The sequence below is a fragment of the Solea solea genome, chromosome 11, assembly GCF_958295425.1.
Source record: "Solea solea chromosome 11, fSolSol10.1, whole genome shotgun sequence".
NCBI classification, from domain to species: domain Eukaryota; kingdom Metazoa; phylum Chordata; class Actinopteri; order Pleuronectiformes; family Soleidae; genus Solea; species Solea solea.
The window spans coordinates 16950768-16972815 of record NC_081144.1 but is presented as its reverse complement, the minus strand read 5'-3'; the positions used below and the strand labels follow the sequence as shown (position 1 = coordinate 16972815).

General features: G+C 40.2%; 2 protein-coding genes across 6 annotated transcripts; both read left to right on the top strand.

Annotated features, from left to right (window-relative positions):
- The first annotated feature begins 567 nt into the window (after positions 1-567).
- On the top strand, positions 568-6736 carry LOC131468385 (uncharacterized). Its single transcript, XM_058642554.1, has 4 exons — positions 568-918; positions 1376-1442; positions 1720-2064; positions 4104-6736. The coding sequence occupies exons 2-4, from the start codon at positions 1391-1393 to the stop codon at positions 4313-4315; spliced, it is 609 nt and encodes a 202-aa protein (XP_058498537.1). The 5' UTR covers positions 568-918; positions 1376-1390; the 3' UTR covers positions 4316-6736.
- Positions 6736-20112, top strand: LOC131468382 (solute carrier family 26 member 6). 5 transcript variants are annotated; one of them, XM_058642549.1, is made up of 18 exons: positions 6739-7698; positions 7818-7969; positions 9027-9137; positions 9304-9452; positions 9736-9900; positions 11036-11188; positions 11787-11869; positions 12388-12535; positions 13306-13419; positions 14092-14169; positions 14516-14611; positions 15559-15665; positions 15852-15921; positions 17207-17296; positions 17454-17621; positions 18433-18487; positions 19045-19169; positions 19465-20112. In XM_058642549.1, the coding sequence occupies exons 1-18, from the start codon at positions 7553-7555 to the stop codon at positions 19483-19485; spliced, it is 2031 nt and encodes a 676-aa protein (XP_058498532.1). In that variant the 5' UTR covers positions 6739-7552; the 3' UTR covers positions 19486-20112. The 5 variants fall into 5 exon arrangements, 3 of the variants coding, with proteins under 3 accessions (XP_058498534.1, XP_058498532.1, XP_058498533.1); XM_058642550.1 differs by having other exon boundaries at positions 6741-7698; positions 7818-7957; XR_009241697.1 differs by lacking the exon at positions 19465-20112 and having other exon boundaries at positions 6737-7698; positions 15872-15921; positions 19045-19123.
- Positions 20113-22048: the final 1936 nt, after the last annotated feature.

Genomic DNA, 22048 nt, shown 5'->3' with positions numbered 1-22048 from the left:
TGTGTGTGTGTGTGTGTGTGTGTCTGGTTGCTCGATGAAGAATGAGACTATTGCAGCATGTTCACCTGTGCCCTGTTAAATGTGAGTATGTGTGATGACTTGCAGCCAGCTGGCTCATACAGATGATCTGTGTGTGTGTGTGTGTGGAGGTCCAGGATACGTCAGAGTACTTTAAGTGGCCGACTTGCAGGCATACATGAATATTTCAATATTTTAGCCTCGTCTCATGTTGCCTTTTGTTGAGCAGCCATCTCACCACCTGTCACTCACAGCAGAGATAAAGGAGGAAAAGAGGGGGAAACTGAACAGTTGAGGAGTAAAGATGGATAAAATAAGGCGCCCGAGAAGAGAGAAAAAGAAATAAGTCTTGTTTTATTTTGTTATTTGTTCCAACAGTGGGAGAAAGAGGCTGCGAGCACGGGAGTCAAAATACTTGAGTGGTAACCACGCTCACCTACAAGGGGAAGGAAGAGTGAAAGCCCAGGAGCTGATAAAGTGAGGTCGGCCAGAAGAGGGGGTAGGGGGTGGGGGTGGTCGAGAAGGGGAAATGGAGAAGGCACCTGCTGCTCTTGGCCTTGCTCTCCATGTTATCCGCTTCAGAGAAGAGAAAACGATGAGAGAGACAGAAATGAGGAAGGGAAATAAGTAAGGAAAGAACAGCGGAGAAAGGGCAGGAAAACAAAGGAAAGGACTAAACTGTTTTGCAAGACGGTGCCGCATAAGACACAGATGACGATGCTTTCCAAATCTAGGATGTGTGACTGTTGAAGTTAAGATGAGACTTTTCAGTCTGCAAATAACACATGGAGAGAAATGAAGTGTGTCTGAGTTTGTAACTGAGTGGTCGCTGTTTGCTTGACCAAGGAGCACAAGGAAGGAACTCCTTTCAACGTGCAGGAGGAGTTAACACCCCAAAAGGTATGAACACACACTATTACAGCTTTCAACTACTTCTTCTCACAATGTATGATTTTTTCTGTGTCCTTAATCTGCAACTAAATATCCATATAACCAAAATTCCTTGTTTGATGCCAGAGGTCAGAGACTGAACAGACTGGTTCAAGGTGATAGAATGGCAACAGCAACTTATTATATATAACCACATGTTATAACCAGAATATGTAGACTGACTAGAGCAGCAGAAGACCACAACTGGTGTCACTCTTTTTACTTGATAAGGTGTCGTGTAAGTAAAGTCCTTCAGCCAGTGGGTGTATATAATGTATCTATACCTTACACTCCGTACTCAGTAAGTATACAGTTTTACAGTTTCTAGATGCAAAATTATACCAAAAGGCCAGCATAACTGAGGACACACTGATAACAATTTTTTGTCTGAAATGATCTGTTTTGTTCTATACATTTCTGCTCTTAGTCTTCCACGTTTGAGATGTCACGTCAGACGTTGCCGGCCATTGGTTCATCAGGAGGAAAAACAGCAGGTGAGTCATGTACACGATAGTGGCTGTTTGATTTGTTCTTGTTGTTGGCTTTCATATAGTTTGTAAAGGCAAACGTTTTGCTCACACATTTGTTTCCGCAGCAGTCTTTCATATCTTACTTTATACGCATTTGAAAGCAATCATCATGCAAAATGTAATGCTATGATATGATTTTACCTTTTTACATTAAGTCATTTGGTAGGTTTGCAACAAAATGTAATGAAAATCATTTTGGATTACTGGAAGTGCAGTTTGATAGAAATGTTTTCTCCTCCAGGTCACCAGCGCCCCCACCAGGCCAATCGCCAGAAGCGCAGCCGACAGCAGACATCATCTTCCTCCAGTTCACATCCACATCCAGGACCTCCTTCAATCCTCGTCTCAGATACCACCGTGGCACCTTGGGGAGGCCTCCCTCTATCTGATACCTCCTTTACCTCAATCCCACCACCACCTCCTCCACGACTTGCTCCACAAACCTCACCTCCACTCCCTCCTGCTCCTCAGCCCACACCATCCACCCCTTTTCATGAGAGACTGAACAAAGACCAAGAAGATTCAAGTTCAAGTGTTCCCTCTGAGGTCCCATCTCCACCTCCAACTGGCCTCCAGGACATTACAGGTACGATGAGAACAAAGGCCATGTAACAAAAGCTAAACTGTACTAACCCTAACCCACAGAAAAAGGCAAGAAGAACATAAAAGTCCAATCCACTCCAACTTTTGACCTCCCTTAGGTGACTGAGAATTGATTAACATTAGCTCTTGTACACATTAAATCCTTTTAAAACGAGTAACAAACTGTTTTGGTTGCAAGCTATTGTCGTTATTGGTTTCGTAATTTGACAGCCATTTAAAATCTACTTTGTCACATTTAATGAGATCTAGCAGTAGAAAGTAAATGCAATATTTATAATAATCATGTTTTTATTTATTACCTGAAAATAAACAACTTTTTTAGACTTGAGCCCCTTTTGTTTTTTAGAGAGAGAAGCGCAGAATGGGCAAATCAAACACAGGGGAATGCTTTTCATGTTATCATGCTACCTGAAGACCACTATCATACACTTGGATGGGGAATGTGAGGCAAAAGGTTGTTTTCTCAGTTGGCTGCGATATGAAACTTACCCAAAAATACCACTAAATGCTACTCATTGACTCTTTAAATTCAGCTAAATAACATGTTATATAATATTTAGTGTAAACAAACTAAGTATTGCAATGTCCACCTCTAAAGCTTTTAGTTAACCAAACCGTCCTTTGCCAACATCAGCTACATGAGTATCAGTTAGCTGCACTTTACCCTCACGTGTTTGCAACTACCGATTACATTTCCTCTCGGGTTGTAATTAAATATTATGAATAATTGATCCATTTCTCCTCCACTGAGTATGCACAGCTGTGACTGTGTCAGTTTTCGGATGATGCTGTCAACCTCAGTTTGACCACAGGTAGTGTTAGCCCCGAAGTTGCCGTGGATGATTGTGTAGACTGGTGTAATAGTCACAAACTGAGATGCTGTTGGAGCCCAAATCAGTCGGTGACACCATCAAACAGGTCACCTCCTTCAAATATTTAGGTGTGCACATTGATAGTGGTCTTAGCTCTGGCACACACAGGTGGCAAGTGTTCGTGCCAGAGTCCACCAACGCCTCCATTTTCTCAGACGACTCCAACTAAAACTAAAAACTAAAATTGTTGCTTAGTTTTTGTCTTTGTAAATACATTTCATACATAATCCTTTTGGGTTCATTTGAAGTGTATTTATTTTTTCTCTGCTGGCCATTTTAAAAGGTTGTATTTGATTATTCATACATAATACAAATGTTTTTAATTTGTTTTTGTTTACAATGTAGGACTATGGGGCTATGCAAATTAGACTTAATATTCGTCATGTAGTTTATTAGTTTGAGTTGGTTCTCAGACTCTTGTTCATCTGTCCGAATAAATTTTTAAAATGGCATCTATTGCTGGGGTTTTATGACACAACAGTTATTATCACCTTTTTGAATTTTGCACCTGGCAAATACTCCATATTACAGAAAACTAAACTAAAACTAAGCATTTGCAAAAAAAATAAAAATAAATAAAAACTAGCAAACCTGCTCTAATTAAAACTAACTAATTTTAAAAAGTAAAAACTAAATAAAATCTAAAACTAATGAAAAATCCAAAACTAGTATAACCATGGGCTAAATCTCAGATTCACAAGCTGGTGAACATAATAATAATAATAATAATAATAATAATAATAATAATAAATAAGACCCATAAAATAATAATATTATGGGTAAATAGTGATGTGTAAATGATCTACACATCATCTCTGCCTGCTATGAAATGTCATGATCTCTGTATGACAACATATATATAGTGAAATAATTTATATTAGGAAACCTGACATACAACACACTGTAAATGTAAGTTAAGAGTTGGTAACTGACAAACACAGTAGCCCAAATGAAGGTCTCATGTATGTTCTTGTCAACGGATTAATTATGTATAAGATTTTCACTGATTAACTTCATTCTTGGAAATGTAAGTTTCATATTAACAAAAGAAAAGAAAATAACTTCCATGAGCTTCCTGCAGCAGTTTTAATATTACACGTTTAATGGCAGCCATGAAGCTCTACCTTCTTCTGTGTCTCTGTGGGTGTAGGAGGTCGAGGGCTGCGAGCGAGTCAGAGGGTGATGCCCCAGAGTCGAGTGCCCCGTCCTCCCCGCCTTCCACCGCTGCGTCAGGTCACCAACCTCAGCTTCTCTCGGAGCTTCACTTTCTCTTTCTTCGAGCTGCCACTGCACCAGTCGCCTCGCTGCCGGGCTGAGCGCATCAGAAACCTCATGCTGCTTTTGAGACAGATACATTACTGAGGAATCACAGCGCCACGGCCCGATGACTTATTTTATTTTATTGTAATCCTTACTTGTTTAATGATCTTCATATGTTGACTGGCTTTAAGTTAAGTTGAAGATGTTTCACCTCAATTTCAAGAAGCTTCTACGAACTAATACATAACAGTGGACACCAGCTGATTTTAGCAGAGCCATCATAACTGCAGCGGCAGGTCACAGTGACAGTGACAGCATGGTCATTCTTCTCTTTAGTCTCAGTGGCACTAGTTGCTTTATTAACCTTTTGTGTGGTAGGCTTACCAATAGATATGCTGTGGTGATGTGTTGTATTTGCCTGCAGGGGAAGAGAACCGGAGCGGTGTGAATATAGTTCTTTCTCAGATGTTGCTGACTAATCTTTGCTGGGTGAAGAGAGCACAGCTTCGGAGAGATGTTTGTTTTGTCAGTGATGTTACTCATCACGTTTATTTCGGGAGATGTTTTTTAGCGTCAGTGCTTTGTATCAACACCTGCAGCCCAGAGGATGCAAAAGGCAAAATGTGATTCTTTGATTTGGGGTCCTCGCTATGAAAGACCCAGACTCTTGCAGCAGTGTTCCAACTCCTCCGATCCCCTGCTCAGGCATTCCCACCCAGTAGAGCAGCATTAACTCATTGGCTGTTTGGGCAGAGAAATTGGAACAAATAGAGGTCGGTTGCCTAGTAACTGTTGTTAGTGGCGGTGATGAGCAGCTGACAGTGTCCATGATCAGGGTGCAGTACCCAGAGGATGGGAAGACTGGGGGCAGCAGAGGGTTTCTGAGCCACTTATATTTTCACAAGCCCAGCTCCAACTGTCAAATCATCTCCAGCTTCATTTCTGCACCCACTCCCACATCCCAGTGGCTGCTCCTCTGATCGCCATCAATCTCCTGAGCCCAAGGCCTCAAGGTCAAGGTCTCTGCTTCTTCAGTTCAGAGGGTTTGCCTGTGGAGTGTCTGCAGTACCGGTATCGGCCACAGAAAGACGCTGTGCCCTCATGATGTAGATGCTGCTGGACTTGTCAGTGTGGGAGGGGCAGATGATAGACATGGAGGAGGGAGATGATGAACACAAGATGCAAGTGTGAGCAGGCGAGTGTAGACGGGGAGATGGACAGGATTAGAAACTGAGAATAAAACCACAGAGCGTGAGGTTGGTGCGCGGCTCTGTGAGGAAACAGATGATAAGGCCGAGGCTGGAGAACCTGTTGAAACAGTGAGTGAGACTGGTGATGAGACCAGTGATGAAAAAGGAAGTGAGACAGAAACTGGCAGTGTAGATTAGAGAGAAAGTTTAAAGATTTCAGACACAGTTGTGAGAGCACAAAAAAAGAGAGAGGACAGTAGGGGTGCTGGTGTGTGGTCCGGGCTTCCATCTACTCTGAAATACAAAGATGTGGACAGAGGAAAGAATAAGGTGTGAAGTAAGGTTAACATAATCAGGGAATTCCACGGGGCAATCAATACCTTTCTAAATCGTTTTTTAACTAACTAGATTTGTTTAATTGTCGAGATGGCTACTGCAAACAGGACAAATGGGATTAATGGCAGATAAATAATAATGTGTTGTTTTTTCTGAAATGGTTTCCTTCTACAGCTTTTTTAACATGTCAGTCAGTCTAAAGAACATCCAGGAAAGATGCTCTGGAAATAGGCTTCACTTCTGCTGCTGACTCAGAACAAACACTGAGGCGATATAACATAACATGTCATGGCCGCTTCAAAAAGAACATCTCAACAGAGCATCTCCCAATGTGTTTGGACCATCTGTGGTGTCTTTTAGTGAAAAACTACACTTTGCACAAACATGGCTGAACTGACGATATAGTTTTCATACAATATGTTACACATCAACCATCTGGGAAGTTAAAAAAAACAACAAAAAAAGCCCTTTCATCTGCGGAGAACCTTGGGACTCAACTTTCAGAGGAAATGTTTAAGAACAAGGCCAACCACGAGATTGTCTTCACATATTTCTGCTTTAAATCTAGTTTATACTGAAACAACCTTCCTGGCACTAGTAGCTGACACGTGATGAGGACACTGCACTGCACATGAGAAAATGGCACCATAACATCCTTGCATAAACGGTTTAGTTTACGCAGCCCCAGGGTCGTCATGCAATATTATTTCAATCTTTGTAAAATCATGCTCACTTGTATTGTGCACAGCGGTTATGTTGATTATTATGAGTGAGCATGCGGTCGGAATAATGAGGCGAAATGCTGACATTGTCTATGTGGCAGGTGGAAATGGGAGTCATTTGCATATTCGGTGTATGTGTGTGTGTGTCTGCAATGTAAATGTAGTTGTGTTCTCCTGTGCCGCGTGTGTGTGTGTGTGTGTGTGTGTGTGTGTGTGTGTGTGTGTGTGTGTGTGTGTGTGTGTGTGTGTGTGTGTGTGTGTGTGTGTGTGTGTGTGTGTGTGTGTGTGTGTGTGTGTGTGTGTGTGTGTGTGTGTGTGTGTGTGTGTGTGTGTGTGTGTGTGTGTGTGTGTGTGTGTGTGTGTCCAGGTTCAGAGTCCATTAAGGGGTTGACTGCATGTATGAATATCTTAATGTTCTCATGTTGCCTTTTGTCAAGCAGCCATCTCACCACCTGTCACTCACAGCAGAGAGAGGGAAAACACGAACCCTTTGAAAGCTTTCCTTCACTCATAGTTCTGTGGTAACGTCTCCAGGCTTTTATCTCAATGTATGTAAAAAAAAATGGACATTGATTGTGTCAGGTTATTATTTTTGTGCATCTTTTGTACGACAGGATTGTTTTTCCAGGTTCCTATCAGGTCTTCATTCAATTCATTTCACTCTTTTGATTTCAAAAAGCAGAAAGTAGAAAACTATTAAATGTAGAGTAAAGCACAGAAAATGTGTGTCTCATTTACTCTCTTTACTGTCTTTTTCTCACTGTCCTTTTTTTCCCCTCACACACACACACATTCAGACCATGAGGCTTTGAAAGCTGAGCTGAGATAATAGAGGCACTCATGACGGGGGGGAGGGTGTATCGGCGTCGATGTTGTAAACTGGCTGTAAATTTCAAGGCTCTTCCCCGCCCTCCCAGATTCACGTGTGATATGTTGTGTTTGAGTGTTACACAAACTCTTCATTGTCATGTCACTCCACACACACATTTGACACCTGCTGTACAGACGCACTAAACTCTCGCTCATTGTTGAAAGAAGAACAAAGTGAAAGCTGATTGTGTACTGCCAGTAATCTCTAATAGTGACTTCAGATGGACAGCAGTGAAGGAAGTGGCCTTCCTCACCACAGACAGCCTTATCTTGCAGTTGCCTTGGACGAAGCACAGCTGGGTGTTCTTGGGCAGCGGGAAGAAAAAAATGGCCTCTCATTTGTGGAGAGGGTGAAAGCGCAGTGTTGGTGAGTCAACAGTTTTATGTCCTTGCATTATGTCAGAAATGACCTTCAAACTGTCGTTCTCTCGCATTCTTCAGGAACTCTCTCTCTCTCTGCGTGTGTGTGTGTGTGTGTCCCTCTAGGTTTTCTCGTACTAGGTTGAAAAGCTTCCTGCTGAGCTTTTTTCCCGTCCTGTCATGGCTTCCTCGCTACTCCATCAGAGAAAACATTGTTGGAGACCTGGTGGGTGGAGTGAGTGTCGGGATCCTTCAGCTGCCACAGGGTGAGGATGCAGGTGACTGATGATCACCACACTGTACAACTTGTGACACAATAACCTCCCAAAGAGATGTTCTGTAGCTGCTCCATCTACCTGATAACATCTAGATGTTTTAAAATAGAATGTGCTTTTAATCTAAATGATTTCTAATTGTGATTATACGGCAAATAAAGTCATGTAAAGAAAGCGTAGCAACTCCACAAAGATTGAGTTGTATTTCCTTTACTAACATACAGCCACCCTCCTTGTTATGAGGTACACCTGTTCAGCTGCTTGTTAATGTGAATCACATGGCAGCAACTCAGGCGAGCTGCTGAAGTTCAAACTGAGCATCCGAATAGAGAAGAAAGATGATTTGAGTGACTTTGAACATGGCAAACTGCCGATCTACTCGACCTTTCTCACACAACCACCTCTTGGGTTTAGAGAGAATGGTTTGAAAGAGGGAACATATCCAGTGAGCGGCTGTTCTCTGAGTGAAAATGCCTTGTTGATGCCCAGGCTGGTTTGAAATGACAGAAAGGCAACAGTGACCTGTACCAAACAAATTTGTCTCAGCCAAATGTGGGGCGGTCTCCTTTGATAATAATGAGATTTGGGGGGAATGTCTGCGGCATCATACAGTTTAATGCTCCATAGACTCCACTATTCACAGAAGAAGCGACACAGATTCTACCCTAATGCCTTCTGGTCATGTCATCAACTCCATTCTCTTTGGAAATGGAACCCAACATTGATCCTGGGATCTACACGTGTCCAACCTCAAGTATGAGGAAAAGGTTATTCAATTTGGACTGGTGAATTTGGGAATTTTGAGCTTTCATAAGCTACGTTGCTACGTAATACCTCGCAGTCTGTATGTGTTTGTGTGTGTACCCATTGTTATTTATTTTTGATGTCTGCCTTATTATTTTACGCTGACCATGGACTGGTATTTAAAAAATAGTTGTGCTTTGTTCTGTGTGTTTGTTTTACTTTTTCCTATGTTTTTCCCTTCAAAAAGCAATTAACCTAAAAAAAGTGCTCCATTTAAAGGATGCAGTTCAACCCAACATTCCCTCTTCTCTTCTAGGTATGGCCAATGCCATAGTGGCCGGAGTTCCTGTAGTGTTTGGTCTGTACACCGCTCTCTATCCTCTGATCATCTACTTCATCTTCGGCACGTCAAGGCACCTCTCCATTGGTATCTATCGCTGAGGGTTTACCATAATGTTGTGCCTTATTCAGGCTCAAATAATCCATTTTTATTTTTATTTATTTATTTTTATAAATCAAGTGAAGTTACGCTGCCCATAGCATAATATCAAGTGAACATAACACGAGATCTCTATTGTTTGTCTGTTTGACAGGTCATTTTGCTGTCTTGGCCATCATGATTGGGTCTGTTACAGCTAATGTGGAGTTGCTTAGCAACAGTGATGAAGAGAGTCAGGTTGATGTGGAGGCAGCCAAAGTAAATGTAGCTGTACAACTCACGGTCCTCTGTGGCCTGATACAGGTATACACAAACACACAAACACGCATGGTAACACACCAATATCTACAGAGTCAGTGCTCCAGCATGAGAATACAACATTTCATTTTCATGACTCTCTAGTTATTGCTCATTTTCCTACATGATTTCATTTTTTTTAAACCCATTGAAATGCCTTCTGGCCAAAATGGTAAATCAATGGCATGTTTAGAAATAAAAGCCACAACATATGTTTATAGTAGTTTAATAGAAATGAAATGATATTGTGTTGATGTGAAATAAAGCCATGTATAATGTGTGTGTACAGCTCCTACTGTACTTGCTGCGTGGAGGTGGCATGTGTCGCTGGATTTCTGACCCTGTGATCCGAGGCTACACCACAGCAGCAGGTCTGCATGTGATCATCCTGCAGCTGCCACTGATGACTGGAATACCTACACAGAGACACACTGGTCTGATGGCTTCAGCATGGGTATGTTACAACACTGTGGTATAGTATAGTACATCTTTGTTTACTAAATGCTCGAGGTCTGAAGATGCTTGGCTCACTGACAGAGATGTTTACAGGGCAGAAGTAATATGCATTCGGAAAAGAAACACTTAAGTGTGTATGGAAATAAAAAGCATTCTTATGATCACTGAACACACAAATCAATGAAACCAGCCGGTGTAGAAAACACCTTAACAGTGATAAATGTCACTGGAGAATCAGCGTGATCGTTTAAACAAACACTCTTTTTTTAAATCACTTCACCACCAAGATTCACTCACCCAGCAGCGAATTAAGAGCAAAACAACGACTCACTTTCAAGAAAAGCAAGCAGATGCTTACACTAATGATGGAATCTCACAAGCATTATCTTTATTTTGATACCAAGATAATTAGCAAAGAGGTTGTAACTGCAGAGATATGCTCTCTTATTTTAAGAGGTTAAGACTTGGTTTTAGGGTTAGAATTGGGCTAATTTGTGATATTTGGCCCACTTTGTTCGAGGCTTGAAGCTGCAGCGCTAATTCCGCACTTTTTAGACCCACTCGTAGGGGGGCGGGACCTCATTCCCAGAATGTAAACAGTGTCCGCCATCTTTGCTAACAGTTACGCTAACAGGACCAAGTGTCACTGGTGGGCACATAACAAAGAAAGAATGAAGATATTTCTCAACTCAGGGGTAACTGAGGTTGGAAAGCTAGGGCAGGGGTCTGCAACCTGCAGCTCTAAAGCCGCGTGTGGTTCTTCAACGCCTCTGCAGTGGCTCCCTGTAGAACCTGACAAGCTTACATGTACATGAAGAAATACACATTAAGAGTCCTGTCCATCCAGCAGCTTTTCTCAAGCATGAACTACAGAAAATCCAAATCATTTTTCAACATTTATTTCAAAGAGGTGAAAACAGTAATGAAATGTTAGTTCACAGGTTTTTTTTTTTATATACTTTTTACACTTCGGTTTTGCGGCTCCAGAATACATTAATTTGGGTGAAGGGACAAAAACGTCTCTTTTAATACGAAAGGTTGCAGCCCCCAGGGAGAGGGAATGCATTGTGTCTATGAGTGTCCTCACTGAGAATGCTGTACCAATATGTGTGTGTGTGTGTGTGATTTTATAGACGTTGAAGAGTGTTCTGTATGGACTGACCAGCTTTGTACCAGGAGATCTGTCCGTCTCTGTGGTTTCCACAGTGATACTCATCGGTGGCAAGATGCTGAATGAGAACTTTAAGAACAAGTTGCCCCTTGCCATACCCTGGGAACTTATACTGGTGAGGGAAACACACACACACACTCAACATTCAAATGTCACAAGATGCACCCAGATGGTCTGATGCCACAGTGATTATCTGATGACTGACTCATAATAAATGTGTTAAAATCAGGGTTTATTTTTTTTAAACAGTTATCTTAATAAGGCGCCACAAAACCTCCAGAAGTCATAATTAATGGCTTTATTGCAGGTCATCAAATCAGACCCTGAATTCAAGGGAAAGTCCAACACTTTCCTTTGAATTCAAGGGAATTCAAGGGAACACATCAACACTGCAGTTATATAAATGTCAGTCATTGACAAAGGTGTCATGTCTCTATCTTTCGAATAAGTTATCTTGTGTGCAGCGGTAGTGAGCCATTAATCGAGGAGGAATAAAAGTAGAGAAATCGCCAAATGTTGATAAATCATTAATTCACACTTCTGTGCTGAAAAAAAGAGTTTTTTTCAAATGTACTGTTTTATAAAAAAGTATATTAAGATGTCAAATTATAGTTACTTACTTGCATTCCTGAATAGAAACAAATAACAATAACATGTTTAGTTTTAGTAGTCTTGGCAAATGTCGTGTGTATTGTATTGTTTTTCTCTCACAGGTTGTGCTTGGCACCGTCATGTCAGTGCTGATGGATCTGAGTGGACAGCACAGAGTCCAGGTGGTGGGACACATACCCACTGGGTCAGTAGAGCGGTGTCGTTCTCCTCCTCATTTAATTAGCTGCATTTAAATGTCCAGGGGCCAGAGAAAAAAAAGACAGAGTGAGTTGTGAAAGAGTGTTTGCATCCTTTATGCTACGAGAAAGCCACTATAGAATGCTAATTCTATAGTTTAAGGGAAAGGGGGGGGGGGTGAACTAAGGAATCCTCTCCCTACTGCTCTCTGCAGTCTCACTATTAGGTGTCACCGATTCTTATGCACTGGACCTTTAACACTCTTTTCTGGTAATATATTATCCAATATGGATATTGTGACACAATGTTTTACTGCAACTGTATTTGGAATGTGTAGTGCTGCTGTTTTTAAGTGTTAAAAAAAAACAAAGAAACAATACAATTACAGAAAATAAGTCTGTTATACTTGTGTTATTGAAAGAGAAAGCCGACACATCTGAACTAATTGGACTTAATTCTTAATTGTATTCATTCAGAGTCATTCACAGTATATTATCAATTCCTCTGTTATGTCCTTCTCTCCAGCTTGTTGCCTCCAGTCCTTCCATCTCTGTCTCAGAGCAGGGAGCTGTTTCTTCCAGCTTTATCTATGGCTCTGGTTAGCTTCTGTTTCCTTTCAGCCATTGGCTCAGTGTTTGCCCAAAAACATGGCTACAAAGTGGATCCCAGCCAGGTACTACAGTACTGTTGTTATTGTTGTAGAAATGTGTATATTGTGTACAAATGTACCATAATATATATATATATATATAAATAAACAAATGAAACCATCACAGATAGTGTGAGACAACGATATCAACTGGGCTTAAATGTGGGTGAAAGCATGGGATTTTGAATTTGCTTCATGATTTCTGCAGATGAGAGATATTGCACAGCTCCTCTCAGCAGTGATTTTAAACAGATCGTACTTTTTTATTCTCGTCAAAGGTTCTTTCACCCAGTTTCCTCCAGACTTCCCTTTTGAACCTTGCTGTGAAAACTGCTCCAGGGAGTGTTAGTGTTTCAGGTGAAGGACAAAGGTCTGGTTGGATGTTATAAATACAGAACATGCTCTAATCAAACATGCTTTGTGCAGCTCCATTAACTGAAAGGAGTCTCACTTATTGTACCTCTAGAATGTGATTGCAGTGAGAATAATTCAGGCCCTTGGTTTCAAACAAACTGGTTCCCAGCTTGATTCTCTTTATTTTAGAATAATGATGGACTGAAAGTTTCAATTATTGAAGTTTCCATTGCAGTCTTTTGTTAAGATCTCCCATACTCCCACAGCTGAAAGAAATGCAGCCCATTGAGAGACTGGTTGTTTGTTTCTATATGTCAGCACTGCAATAGACTCAGGACCTGTGCAGCCTCCCAGCTGCTCCGTGTAAACCAGCAGTAGCCGTACGATGTGCTCCTGCGTCACTGCTCACTGTTCAAAATGCTTGTGTGTCTTTGCATCAGGAGCTGCTGGCTGTGGGTCTGTGTAACACCATTGGAGGAATGTTTCAGTGCTTTGCCGTCAGCTGCTCCTTCTCCCGCAGCATGGTCCAGGATAGTATCGGTGTCAAATCTCAAGTATGAGCCTCCAGAAGATTTAAAAACCAAGTTCATTTTATACTTTACTATATTTAACAAGATAAATCTTGTACTTTTAACCCAACTAGGTTTATCTGACAGGTATGTTTACTAACGTTACCTTTGCACTGTTATTCTGGTGTGCACATGGTAAGGGCTTGGCTTTTTATTTAGGATATAGGATCTGCATTTCCTTTATGTCAAACACCTTTGTTTTGCACAATGTTTAATATTTAGGGCCCAAGCATGAGCGGTGGTGGCGGGGCAGCCATTCGTGCTTCAGATTATCATTATTATTATATCTGTGGCTCTGCGGTCATTTTTGAGGGGGTTAACGTGCATAACTACTCCTGAAACCTTGCATGGAGGTCAGGTCTGGCGAAAATGCGATATTGGCATAGTCCCCGGACCCGTGCATTGCTCAAGGGTTCTATAGCGCCCCCTAAGGTGAAAACTGAGGCAAAATTGAGTTCTTATTATTACTATTCTGTGGCTTTGCAGTCATTTTGGAGGGGATTATCGAATGTGAAGTGAAGACTGTTGAGTGAGGGAGCACGGGGATGCGAGGGCTCTATCATGACTGCGTGCGTCCTAGTTTTTTGGAATTGCTAAGGCCATTACTCTTCCTTTATTTGCCCCTTTTCCTGTACTATTCTGTTTTAATCTCCACAGATGGCAGGTTTGATATCTGCTCTGGTGATTCTCACCATCCTGTTGAAGATTGGTCCTCTCTTTGAGCAGCTGCCAAAGGTAAAAGTCAATCTGAGACTGCAAATGTTAAGTTAATGAGATGAACAAACGGCTCAAATCACCAGCATCTCTCCTCTGTTTCCATACATTTAAAATAACAAAAAGAACAATCATTGAGGGGCCAATGGTTTTTGTACAAGGAGCAAATACACTGTATGTAAATTGTTGTACATAAACCACTGTGGGATAATGATGATGATGATGATGATAGAATTAAAGAGCATACGAGTGAAGATATTGTTTTAAAAAAATGTCAAGTCATATTCCAGCTGGATGAGACTCACTGTCACTATGATTCACACAACTCATCCAGTGTTCAGTGATAAAGTGTGTTGATGTGTTCCAGGCAGTGTTGGCAGTGATCATTGTGGTGAACCTGCAGGGGTTCCTGGCTCAGTTCAGAGATGTGTGTGTGCTCTGGAAGTCTGACAGATTAGACATGGTAGGAAACACACACACACACACACTGATGAAGATTTGATTAAAGGATTAATAAAAAACAGAGCTGTGTGTCAGTGATAACGTGAAGTATCAAATATAAACAAGTACAAGTTCACAGCAGTTATGTTTATTGTCAACATATGTTGGGTGTAACTGATTAAAACATGTGCTGTTGGTTGAGTAAAACAAAATCCATGATTTTCCATCAGTCCCTAATCTATCCCTAACCTTTAACTTAACCCTAACATAAACCTAATTCTAAAGCCAGGTCTTAACCCTTAAAAGTTGTGAGGACGAGCCAAAATGTCCTCACCTCCTATGGTTTATATGATTTGGTCCTGACAAAGATGTTTATACAAGTACACAAACACACACACACACAGTGTAGAGAGTAGAGGAAACATTTCACTTCAACAGAAGTCATACTAAATGAAAAGTACAGGACTTTTCTCGTAGTAGTTCTACATATTATTATCATTAAAGATTAAAGCACTTTGCCAAGTGTGTCCATGCAACAATCTCCTGCCTTTTTGTTTCATATATAAAGAAAAAGTAATTGTAGAGAATGCTGCAGATGATGCTACTGACAACACTGGCATTCTGTGTTTCTTTGCTGCTGCTACTACATACATTGCTCTTGATTAGTGTTGTTTACTTATATAAAAATATTTTCAAAAAAGGCAAATATGAATGTGATTATTTGTAGAAATGTAGTGGAGTCACAAATACATATTCACCATTATTTGTCATGAAGTGAAAAGTAATACATGTGTACATGAGAAAATGACTGTTGAGAACTGGGACACTGTAAACTCACATCTCATTTAGTCCACTTGTTTTTCTTTATCCTCATCATTATTATTCAAGCTCTCAGCTTGAAGCCTCCGGTCGCCCGGTCACAAACAGAGCCGACGTTCCTCTCATCAAACGCTCACTCCTGTCTTTCAGCTGGTGTGGGTGGTGTCACTGATGTCCACACTGATATTTAACCTGGACCTGGGTCTGGCTGTTGCCATCGTCTTCTCTCTGCTCATACTCCTCTACAGGACACAAAAGTCAGTCGTCTTTTTTTTCAGATGCTACGTAAAGAAAACCACTGTTTTTGAGACGTACACAAATCCCTCTCATCCAAAGAGATGATGTTAGTGCGGTTTATCTTCACCGTTTCACTCGTTAATGAAGCAGATCCTCATTAGTATTCCCGTATCTCTCCTGTCTTTCATCTTGTCCTCATCTCTCAGCTCCCCCACTGTTGTTTTAGGTCGTATTCCCGGCACAGACTGTTACAGAGACGTGGGACTCTACACAGAGGTAAACCCAGTTTCTCTCTCTTTCACTACAGAGGTAGAACTTTCATATTCATAGTCGCCTGAGTCAAAGTACAGCTTTCATTTCTTCATTAGGTTCTAAAAATAGTTACAAAACATAATCCAAACAGTGCATTTTCTGGTGATCAAGTTCAAAGCTGCCGGTTTTGTTCATGTTTTGTGTTAATTAGCTTAACAATTCTTGTGTCTACTTTGGAAGAATAAAAGAGATTGTGAGATTCTTTAAATTGCGTTTTAAAACAACTGTAAACATTCAGGGGATGATGTCATTAAAGTTAGAGTGATAGATGTGATATGAGACCTAAATGCAACAATGTGTATTATATGTGAAAAGATCTAATTCTCGTCTCCTTTGCTGTGTAAAAGGAAACAAAATTGTAGTTGTTGCTCACATTCATCGACTTTTCACCTCTGAGTTGGAAAGACTGCAGCTTTGTGACCAAAAAAAAAACCTGTCAGCTTGAGTCCATCTGTTAAAGTATTTTAATGCATCACATCAAAACAAAAACAAACCCCATGGCTGAAACTAATCAGTCGGTTCTATTTTTACTCGCCAACTCACTATGAACTCCACTGTCTTCTTCTTCGTCCAACCCCTCCCCCTGTACATTTTCTGCAGCTTAGTCGAAACTTCTTTTTGCTAAACTTATTTAAAAAAAAAAACTTTGACAGAATCTGAACTCAGTCATGTAGGAGATTACTCAGAATACTGTAGACGCAGAGAGAAGGTTTCTGAAGATGCATGGAGATCTGACGTTCGAGGTTAAGTGCAGGATAGTGTTTACAACAACTGTATACAATGATGATGTGTGATGAGTGATCTAACTGTCATGACTGAAATAAACATATAAATAAAAATACAATACCTTTTATCTGCAGAAAGGCCCATGTTTGGACCGGGTCGAGATGGATGGATGGATGGATGTGTAAAAGTGAAATGAAGACTTTTACTGTGGGTCATAATTCTAATAAAACATGATTAGAGCCATGTATTATTGCAACAACAGTAACTGTAGTGACTGTGAAAATGAAACGTCCGTGACTAAAAATAAAAGTCCTTCTAATCTATCTATAAATACTATAAATGTCTGTTAACTGCATAACTGTCCAATGGTTCAGTCGACAGGCTTCAAACCTGGCAGGTGGTTTACTAAAGGACACTAAAGTGTGTGCAGTGCCATCATTCAGACACTCAGATATCATGTAACTCAACATTACGCTACTGCTAAATTCCTGTAATGTATACTGAGTTTGTCTCTGTTTAACAGGCAAAGCAAGTTCCTGGGGTGACCATCGTCTCCTGTTCCAGTCCAGTTTACTTTGCCAACTCTGCACTGGTCTTTACACAGATCAGAGAGGTGCCCACAAACACACATTTGTATTTTCAACACATGTTGGGTGTAACAGATTAAAACACTTGCCATTGGTTTAGTTTATAAAAAAACAAACAAAAAAACACCATTGATTTTCCATCACTAACTTCTCATTCTTTATTTTCTCCCTCACTCCATCCAGACAGTGAGTCGCTGTCAGAAGGAAAACCCAGCTCAAGTCAGCACTGCTTCCTCCTCCTCCTCCTCCTCCTCCTCAACCCAGACAATAATAACACACACTCACTGCTTGGTTGTTGACCTCAGCTCAGTCAATTTCTTTGACTCGATGGCCATGACAGCTTTCTGCAAGGTGAGGATAAAGAAGTGGGCTAGTTGAAATTCAGCTCTCCTGAGTTTTATTATGATAGGGTTGGGTTAGAGTTTCTGCTGACTGTGATCTTGTCTTTATCTGGCACCTTTCACACAGTTTACCTAGTGTATGTTTTCTCTTTTATCCATTAACACACACACACAATACAAGAAATGCACATAAATAACCTCACTTAAAAAAAGACAATCTAAGAAGCATAGATGGTTCTGTACAGGAAGGAAAAAATCATTACAAAACATTTAGCAGCTGTAAGATAACAACGAAAGCTTTGACATCAGAGCTATGATTATGACATAGGAAGTCAAAGATAGGACATAATAGGCCAACACTATCTGTTTATAGGATTTTGATACTGTTTAACACGCCATATTACTGAACACAAGGAACATGTGTTTATCCCAAGACACTTTCCTGACTGAGGTTTCAAGAGTGACAATCTGTTTGCTAGACGCTATAAACATCATATATACATCAATAAAACACATACATCTAAATGAAGTAATGACGTAGTTTTATTTTCTGCAGTGTTTCTGTGTCCTCAGTGATTGGTTGTTCTTTCCACTGACCAAAGAAATTTGTAAGAAAACATTGTTGACAATAAATGTCCCGCAATAACATGTTAGGTTGTAAGTATGATTATGGCTCACTGTGGTTCACACATATACTTCATTTAATGGTTTCCAGTTTTACTGATAGGACTTTGTCGTATCACTTATCACATCCACATCTTTGGTCCCAGTGATAAAAGAAGAACTGTGTGTGTGTGTGTGTGTGTGTGTGTTTTCATCAGGTTGTTGATGACTTGCATGTCCAGGGTGTCTCTGTGTATGTGGCAGCATGCTCAGGTCAGTTCCATTCAGTTTTCTCTTGGTCCTTATTTCTTGAGTTTGGATCATTTTCACTCTTCAAACCATTTTCCTTTCTCATCTTTACGAAACACGTTTTTCCTTTACAACTCGGTTCTTATTTATTATTATTGATAATAAACGTTATTTGTGTAGCACCGTTCATACAGGGATTGCAGCTCAAAGTGCTTCACAATAAAAGGAATTTCAAATTTAAATTTAAAAAGCAAGTACAACAATAAAACACAACACAGGGTGGAATAGAAAAAGGAAAAGTCTAAAGTCAAAATGTAAAAAACCCTGTTTTCACTTCAAAATAAACTAAAAATGCAAATAAAACACAACACAGGATGGAATGAAAAGGGGCTAGTTGAGGGCTTGCGTAAAAAGATAAATCTTTATTTGAGCACTAAACTGTACAGAAGCTGTCTCCTCTCTCGGTCTATATTGACTGAGTGCAGCAGAGAGTTGTCGAATTCATTTATTACCCAATAAAAAACGTTAATTGTATATAAATCAATAAGAGTGTGATGTGAACTTTTTCTGTGTGTCAGCAGACGGCGTTTTATCCCAGCTTCAGACTCATGGCTGTGTTCCAGACACACTGCCCAGTTCCTGTCTCTTCCCATCGGTACATCATGCTGTCCAGCGCCACCTCAGTCGGTTGCCCAGGCCTCTGGAGGTATGCACTGGCTTTTTTCCAAGTTCATTTATTTATTAGCAGTCTATCTATTAGAAGAATCTGATGCATCAGTTGACTTGGTGTCAACAGCTGAAGTCGTGTGTCTCTCCCAATCCATAAAATATATACATAAATATTTCATTTAATAATTAAATAAATAAATAATAAGGAACGTTCATCAGTTTTGAGTTGAATGCTTCCACACATCATCGTCAGATCGTCTTATCGCTGTTTGGAATGGCTGTTTCATAATGTTTGAATGTTTTCATAAATGACTGTTTCATTATCATTTCAGGAAACCCAACGAGACAAGTGATTATTGAGCGGCTGCTGCTTCTGAAAGGACAGAAAAACAGAACATTCGCTGCTGTCAAACACTTGCACTGCGCTTTTCTCAGTGATAAATGTGGTTGTTCCCAATTAGAGATTTAAATGAGTGGCCTCTCAGTCGAGACATTTTTGAGACTGTGACCAGGAGACGATGGTGTCAGTCCATCTACCTTCTCCACTGTACCAGACATCCCAGATGAGACTTGAACCCACAAAATGGAGGACAGTGTCTTGTTAGACGATGTTTGTGTTGATGAAAAGCATAATTCACTTTCCACTGCCTTGTAAGTAAGATTGCTGTTTAAAAAAAGAAAAGTTTTATCCACGGGTTATTAAAAATACTCACGCTTTCAAGGTTATCTTTCAAAACAACGTTATAAGGGAGGCGGGGTCAAGTTAGTTCAGTTGAGACAACTTGATTGATCCCCAAAGACAATCCATTTTCATTTTCCCCTAATTACAGTCACACAAACAACATGTTACCTGTCAAAGTGCACATCAAGAGAACTAACGTCATCAAGCAATAAATGGGTAGAAAGACATTTGTGTTGTCTGTCCTCTTAAGCCAGTAAAAAATTACCACTATCGAATTTGAATAAACTGGTTGATAATATTTTTTTATTATAGCCTTTCCTTCATCTGTGTCTTGTTGTCCTGCATCTGAGCTATAGTTAATCTATATGTGACAGGGCTGTCGAAGTGTGCTAATAGTTGCGATTGCGCTGTTTGATTACTCATTAATTAGAAGAAAAGCAAACGTTCAATCTTGATTAAGCTAGATTTACAATTTCAAAATACCCTAATACCCTAAATAAGTAATAAGATTCTACTTCACACACATATACCTGACCAATAGTGTGTGTGTACCATCTCCCTCTGTCCTGAGCTCCTCTCATCACATCAGATGCATGTTATTGCAGTTATTCTCCAACTCTCTTTGTTTACAGCACAGGGAGTTTGTGTGTTCTCTTCCTGAACTATCCTATCTCTGAACTGATGGGTCACAGCTTCTCATTCCACTAAGCAGGTGTTTTCCCCCTTAAATTACTTATGCTGAATTATGCTGAAAAGGTTGTGTTATGACTGCCGTCGTATTGTTTTTGTGTGTGGGTTTGTTTCTTGTTTTCTTCTTCTTCTGAATGAATGAATGAATGAATTAATGGATTGAGTGGTGTGATGTGTGTCGGGCAAGATGGATCGCTGGACGTGAGGGAGGGAAATCACTCAGTTCCCACCGGACCCAAGCAGCCACATTAATTTATTACTTATTCTAAAATTAACTCTGTGGACTTTGTAGGGATGGGTAGCCAGTTGTTTTTGATTCAGTTTCCTCCTGTTTATGTTTAATCAGCGAGGTCGTTTGTTGCACTTTGATTTTGACAATTGTTAGGCAAGATATGTCTATTTTCTAGTTAGATTAGTTTGTTTGTTATTTTGACCTTTGCCCACCCTGTAGCTCTTTGGTCCTCTTCTTTATTACTTGGAAGTAAACGTGCTTAATTAGCTCAGTGGTTCTGTGGCAATGTTATTGAGTCTCGAGGAAGTTGAGTGTGTCCTTGTTATGCTTCGGCCTCCCCTAGACGAGGCGGAACACTTGATATAAAATGATTCATCACTAATGTGAGATACCCATGCTCCCACAGTGCACTGGCTCATGCCTCATTTTAAGACCAGCACTCCTGTGGGAGTTCAAATGGTCACAGGTGCATTTGTTGTTGAAACGATGTGGTGGACTTGAAAAGGACAGCTGTGTTGGTCTGAAAGTAGCAAAGACATGTTTGTCATGCTTGGCCTCGTTTCTATGCTGCTCAAAATACAATGTCATGACAGCGTAGAAGATTATCTTCCTATTGATTTATTCTTGAACAGCTTAGTTTTATTGTAGATGCGTGCCGTTTAACATCTCATATTATAGCATAAATACATTTGTTTCTAACTTGAAGTGAATGAACAAGATTCATGTATAGATCTCAAGAATAAAATAAATCATCCAGTGAAGGGTGATATGGCTTTTTGTGTAAACTGACCTCTGATTATATATTCTGGCTTTTCTTTCTTGTTTGTTCCGTGTTTTCACAGCCTAATATTATACATAATACAGATTAAAAGTGTCTGGTGTACGTTTTACAAATCCAATACCACAGATTTGAATGAGCAGCTTAGTAATGAATTAACTAATAAAGCAATCATTAGGTTCCTGACTATTACCTTTTATTGGCTTCATAATTAACAACCAGTTAGTCAGTACTGGCCATGTTTATAATAGGAAGAATAAAAACACACAAGCATAGGTCAGAGTTCAAGACAACACCACCTCACTCTGGTGCCTAACACCTGTTTTTTTTCCACAATAATGACTGGTTTCACTTCCCAACATCCTTTACTGGTCTTTGAAGCGTCATCATTGTCCAGCCATTGTATCAGAGAGATGTGTACTCAAGCATAAAGTTAAAAAAAAAAAAAAAACAATTTGGAGTGGACAAAAAGTATTTCATTGTGAATCCATGTCACATGTAACATTGTTTTCCTGTGATCTTATTGGTCAGTCG